The following is a 6,544-nucleotide window of genomic DNA, read 5'->3' as shown; positions in this document are numbered from 1 at the left end:
GTCCCTCTCACCTGACCTGGTCCCTCTCACCTGACCTGGTCCCTCTCACCAGACCTGGTCCCTCTCAACTGACCTGGTCCCTCTCACCTGACCTGGTCCCTCTCACCTGACCTGGTCCCTCTCACCAGACCTGGTCCCTCTCACCAGACCTGGTCCCTCTCACCTGACCTGGTTCCTCCTACTGACGGTTTATAGAGAAAAATAAATTTGTCGTTACTTCATTTAAAAATTATTTTATAATTTTCTATCTCCATCTTTTACCTCCTCTCTGTGATCGGGACATGGAGGCAACAGATCCAGGAGAGAAACCCAGACCTCCTTCTCCCCAGAGACACTCTCCAGCTGAGGGACCCTGAGGTGTTGCCAAGTCTAGAGGATATATAGACCCTTCAGAGAGTTCTGGGTCTGACCCGGTTCTCCTTCCAGTGGGACGTGCCAGAAAAACCTCCAAAGTCAGGCGTCCTGTTCAGATGAACCATCTCAAGCAACTGAATCTACATTTTTACACACGAACAGAAAACAGTCGGAGAAGATGTGTGGATTGTTTTTTCCTGTGAATCTTCATCCTGAGGCTTTAAAAAAAGCACAGTGACCTTTGATCTTTGATCTTTGACCTTTGACGTCTCTGGAACAGAAGGAAGCTGGGAAATAAGAGAGACGTCCCAGCAGCTCCGGAACGCCCCGTCGTGATTAATGGCTGCTTCACTGACAACAACATACAGAGAATAATCTAAAATAACGAGGAGAGTCTGAACTGTAAACCAGCGACGACACAAACTGAGCGGTTCTTCTGGACCAGCTCATCGTGCACGGTTCTGATCTCTGACAGGACACTCAGAGGAGTCCATCGCTGCACTTCATCGCTCTGCTGCTCTCAGCCTGCTTCTCGTAAACTGGTTAAACTGGGATCAGTTGTACAACATAAACATTTCACTCAAAAACCTTGTTCTTACTCAGTTCATGGCCGTTCCTTCGCGTTCGACAGTTTTAAACTGAAATAATAAAAAATTTAAGTAGTTTTCTTTGTTTAATCATCCGGTTGGAAAGGACTAATAAAAGAGGCGGGACCAAGTATTCCACATCAGGAAGTGAAATCATCAGAGAATTATTTGTTGAGACTCAGCTGATAAATGTGGTTAACTGCGATCTGAACAAAGAACGGCTAAAAATTATTTTTAAAAAAAATTAAAAGCTTTTTATAAAATGGACTCGTTGAGCCGACAGGAAAGGAGCCGCGATGACTAATAAAAACCTCCTATCAGGAGGAGGTCAGAGGTCAGACCTGCATGCAGGACTACTTCAAGCAGTTTGTCTCCAAGGATGCCTGGTCTCCAGATGTGATGCAAGAGAAAGTCTCTTCCTGAAACAAATAACAACAATAATAATAATAATAAAAACATTAATTAACATGTTGATGCAACCAAATAACTTCAGACTGAAGCAAAGGTCAAAACAAACAACATGGCTGCCTCAAACCTGCTGAAACCTCCAGAACCTAAACCGAACACCGACCAGAACCAAGAAGTTGAAGCCAAACAGGACTAGCTCAAAGCTTCTTGCTGTTAATGTACAGACTCTGGATCCACATGAACAAAATACTGGATCCTGCTCCAACGGTTGGTCTAGCAGTATAAGATGTCTTTGCTTTAATTCAGAGCTTGTCAAACTAAGGGGTGTGGCAGTAGAGGCGTGCGACTGATTCTAGTTTTGTTTTTTGGTCCTAACAAAGTTGAAAGCAGAACTAAACTGTGACTCATTCTTGTGTTTTACTAACTGCGTTCCCATGGCGATTGAACAGACGGAAGGCACGATGTAGAAAGCAGGTCTACTCCTCATCCTACGGACGGTGTACGATCAACAGAGACCTGACGACAAACAGTTTCCCTCTTGTTAATAGAAGAAGAGTTTTGCTGGCTGGAGGAGGCGGGGCTTTAAATCAGGAGCAGACGGTCAGACATAACGGTCGAGGTAGACTGATCTGAGCTGAACATCCGAAACGTAAACCAGCTGGTGAGAAGCTGGAATGAAGTGAACTCTGTTTACCTGATGGTCCAGGTTTCTGGTCCAGGTTTCTGGTCCAGGTTTCTGGTCCAGGTGTCTGGTCCAGGTTTCTGGTCTGGGTTTTTGTGTCTTCTCTGGGTGAATCGAGGATCAAATGGATCTGATTAGACGAGTTGTGGAAGTGTTGCGCTGCACTCGGCGCTGCAGCTGTTGGTGTTTTAATGAGACAAAATGATTCTTATTCCAACATTTTCACAGCTTCTGACAGCACAATAAAACTGTAAAACTGTTGGATTTATTTTGTTCGGTTGTTTCAGAGGCAGGAATTACGTGAATTTGAGTTTCACAGACGTAAAATCTGCGCTGTCATAAAAACACTTATTCTCATTGTTACAGGAGGCCACTGTCCTCAGACTGAATGTGATGCAGGAAATAATGTGATAAAAAAAAAAAACAGCAGCAGTTTTTTCACAGGACTCCTACAAACCTGCTGTTTCCTTCTGTAGAAACATGAAATCTCTCTTTAATCTTAGTGTCACGGTCAGACTACGAGTTTAATAAAGACTCGTTCAGAATCTGTATGCTCTACATACAGAAAGAATAGAAGGTTTAATGATATGAATGTTAATTATTTTATAAAATTCTTTGGTACAACATCAAAACAGTGAAGTGTGATCGGCGGAAACCTCAGCTGCTAAACATCCAGAAAACACACATCACAAACTAAATGTTTTGGTGTGGAAACACGCCAACAACACATACACGCACAATAAGATGAAACTCCAACACAACAAACCACCTGAGAGCACGACCTCTATCATGGATCCCATACAGGTGCCTTAAAGGGATAGGAAAGGTGACGTTTCATAGAACAAAGGGGGACAAAAACGTGTTTCACAGCAAATTAAGTTGGAAGAAAACAGAAAAGAAAAGCAACAAACAGGTAGTTCTGTACCATCTCGACTAATGAGAAGTCCTATCTCTGTTGAACCGTGTAGCCCTACGGCTACAAGCTGTGATGACTTCATGAGATTCTTTATAAATAGTTATTTCAATTAGGGAGAAAATTCAAACCATCCTTCCTACTATCACCTCTGATTCTGCATAAGATGAGTCAACTTTAAAAATGTCACTAGAACCCGATTTTTGTTTGGACTGTTTTAGTCCAGTTGAGCTCTCTGAATTGTCAAAAATAAAAGCTTCAACCAAACCATCCACATGTCTGCTGGATCCCATCCCAACCAGACTGTTTAAAGAGGTCTGGTTGAGGTAGTTTGAGGTAGAGGTAGATTTTCTGGTTATGTACCACAATGTTTTAAGGTTGCTACGATAAAACTTTTATTTAAGAAACCTGATCTTGATTCAGAAATTTTGGCCAATTATAGACCTACAGGATATCTAATTTAACATTCATCTAAAAAAATTATTGATAAAATAGTTGAAAACCAGTTGTGTGAATGTCTGAACAGAAATAATCAGTTTTGAAGAGTTTCATTCAGGGTTTAGAGCTCACCACAGCACTGAATCTGAACTGATGAAGTTACTAATGATATTCTCATGGCCTCGGACAATGGACAGGTGTCTCCACTGGTCCTGTTAGACCTCAGTGCTGCTTTTGACACAGTTGATCATAATATTCTCTTACAGAGACTTGAATATATTGGAATTACAGGGACAGCTCTTAATTGGGTTAAATCACATTGATCTGATTGATTCCAATTCGTAAATGTAAATAATGAATCTTCACCATGCACCAAAGTTAGTCATGGAGTTCCTCAAGATTCAGTGCTTGGAACAAGTAAATACTCTTACTTTATATATTATTTCATTAGGTAATGTTTTTAAAAAGCATGGGATAAATTTTCATTATTATGTTGATGGTACTCAGTTATATTTGTCCATTAAACCCAATGAATCCAATCAGCTACTTAGACTACAAGCATGTCTTAAAGACATAAAAACCTGGATGACCCTTAATTTTCTCCTGTTGAACAGACAAGACTGAGGTTTTAGTTTTTGGACCTGAACATCTTAAGAATGATTTTTTTTTCAGTCTTTCTCCCTCCTTAGATGACATTAATCTGTCCTCCAGCTCTGATGTTAAAAATCTTGGTGTTATTTTTGATCAGGACATGTCTTTTATCCCCCACATTAAAAACGTTACTAGAACCTCCTTCTTCCACCTGCGTAATATCACTAACATTAGAAACATCTGATCTAAAGATGATGCAGAAACACTGGTCCATGCATTTGTCACAACTAGACTGGACTATTGCAATGGTTTATTATCTGGATGTCCAAAAATTTATTTTAAAAGTCTTCAATTAATCCAAAATGCTGCTGTCAGAGTCTTAACTGGAGTTAGTGGGAGAGATCATATCTCTCCAGTTTTAGCTTCTCTTCATTGGCTCCCTGTTAAATCCAAAATTGAATTCAAAATCTTACTTCAAACCTACAAAGCTCTCAACAACCTGGCTCCATAAAGATCTTATTGTTCCATATTTTCCTAACAGACCACTTCATTTTCAGACTGCAGGCTTACTTGTGGTTCCTAGAGTTTCTAAAAGCAGAATGGGAGGCAGAGCTTTCAATTTTCAGGCTCCTCTCTTATGGAACCAACTTCCAGTTTCTGTCCGTGAGGCTGACACATTGTCTACTTTTAAGATTAGGCTTAATTATTTCATTTTTGATAAATCCTATAGCTGGGGTCAGCTTGGGTTTCCTGAGCTATCCTTTAGTTCTGCTGCTATAGGCTTAGACTGCTGAAGGACAAACTGACCACATGTCCCCTCTCTGCTGCCGTCTTTACTTGCTCTACTCTACCCGTTTGTATTTGTAATTATTTCTATCTTAACATGTTTTTTTTTTGTATTTCCTCCTATAGAAAGTACATCTGGACCTGTCATTCTGTGTCTGTTTCTACTTTCTTTCCTCTCACATCCCAGCCAGTTGAAACAGATGGCCGCTTGTCCTTCAAACGAAGACCATGCTGATTACTGATGGACGCCACCCATGTGGGCAAACAACCCACAGCTACACTCTACGTCTCACAAAATGTTATTACAGAGATAATGTAGGAACGGCTCTTTGAAGGAAGCCACACCTTCAAGATCTGTTTGTTTCAAAGAGCCGTTCAATTTAAAACAGTAGTCACATCACAACGTATAGCCTGGGTCGTACATCACAGCGTACAACCCTTACATCGTACATCATGACACAGGACGTACATCATGATGTCATGACCCAGGCCATACGTCACAATGTTATGATGCAGGTTGTTTTTTTCATTCAACCTGTATTTATACATGTTAGTTCCCATTGAGCCTCAAGGACTCATTTACAAGAGAGACCTGTTGCAACATATGGAGATGATGAGGAAAAGAGAACATGAGGGTGGAGAATATTTAAATAAAAACACGTCTCACAACATGTCCTGGATGGGAAACAATGTAAAAGATGCAACAAAGACCTTGTAACATAAACAGCAACATACAAAGTACAATGACCTCATAATACATTTATGCATAGAAGGTCAACAAAGGTGAGTTATCCGTGGACACTCCAGAAAGTTCCAAAGTTCTGATATGATGGTACAGTGTCTATCAGCAGCACAATTCTGATGAGCTTCTTAGTTTAGGTATCCTCCAGAAGCAATTTGAGATAAGTTGGCCTATTCAAGGCCAGCGGGGAGGCCAAATTCAGATAAAAAAAAAAACATCATTTTGGGCATGCAGACTGAAATGTCTTCCTTCACTTCTGCTTGTTCACTCAATGGCAAATCCAAACAGCCAGATACGTGGACTTTCTGCCGGTCCGTGCTTGTTAGCCTTCTCCAAGGTCAAATCCTTCATGCCGGCGAGTCCTAGGAGCTGCAAGTGGCCCACAATTCTCAGAAATCGCATCCAACTTATGGTTCAGCTCGCAAAACATATTAGTCTGAGAGCTCGAAGCACGGAGTAATCCTTCATAAGGCTGGCAGCTTTACTGCTGCCAAAACTGCTGCCAACGTCTTCCTCATTAGACGATAACCCAGGTATCTGCCGATTCCAAAAAACAGAAACCCTGTTATCATAAATCCAGTTATGTATGCATCTTCTACGTCCTCAACAGACAATACAGACAGGAACATCATCTTCCAAACACCCCAGGAATCCATGATGTATCCAACTGTGTGTGTACGTTCAGGACAAGAGGGTTCTCCTTCATCCTGTGTTCTGGGAGAAAAAATTATCAATTGGGTTGAGAGACCAGCTGACCAGATCCATAACAATGTTAGATTCAGAAGATGTGTCAAGAGAGGCTCTGAGGAGGTTCACAGGAGAAGAGAGCAAAAAAGCAAGAGGGAGGGAGAGAGGGTGATGGCGATCGACTTCATCGAGAGCGAAAGAAAGAATGTTGTGCGCTATGATGTCACAGCAAGCCCTACGTCATGATGTCACCTGGCACAGCCCTTACATCATATGTCACGATGCAGGCCCTACGTCATGATGTTACGACGCAGGCCCTACGTCATGATGTCACGACGCAGGCCCTACGTCATGAT

At 41.5% G+C, this 6,544-nt stretch overlaps 1 protein-coding gene across 1 annotated transcript in view; it reads left to right on the top strand.

The window, feature by feature from the left end:
- The first annotated feature begins 6,359 nt into the window (after positions 1 to 6,359).
- The window catches only part of LOC119412965 (phospholipid-transporting ATPase ID), a 12,549-nt gene continuing 12,364 nt past the window's right edge, over positions 6,360 to 6,544 (top strand). Inside the window, exon 1 of the mRNA XM_037679976.1 lies at positions 6,360 to 6,416. Coding sequence (XP_037535904.1) covers positions 6,360 to 6,416 — 57 coding nt within the window. The remainder of the gene's footprint in view (positions 6,417 to 6,544) is intronic.

Source organism: Nematolebias whitei, chromosome 8, assembly GCF_014905685.2.
Source record: "Nematolebias whitei isolate Nwh7 chromosome 8, NemWhi1, whole genome shotgun sequence".
In the NCBI taxonomy this organism is placed as follows: domain Eukaryota; kingdom Metazoa; phylum Chordata; class Actinopteri; order Cyprinodontiformes; family Rivulidae; genus Nematolebias; species Nematolebias whitei.
Note: the sequence above shows the minus strand (reverse complement) of the source record. Positions and strands in the feature narration are given on the sequence as shown.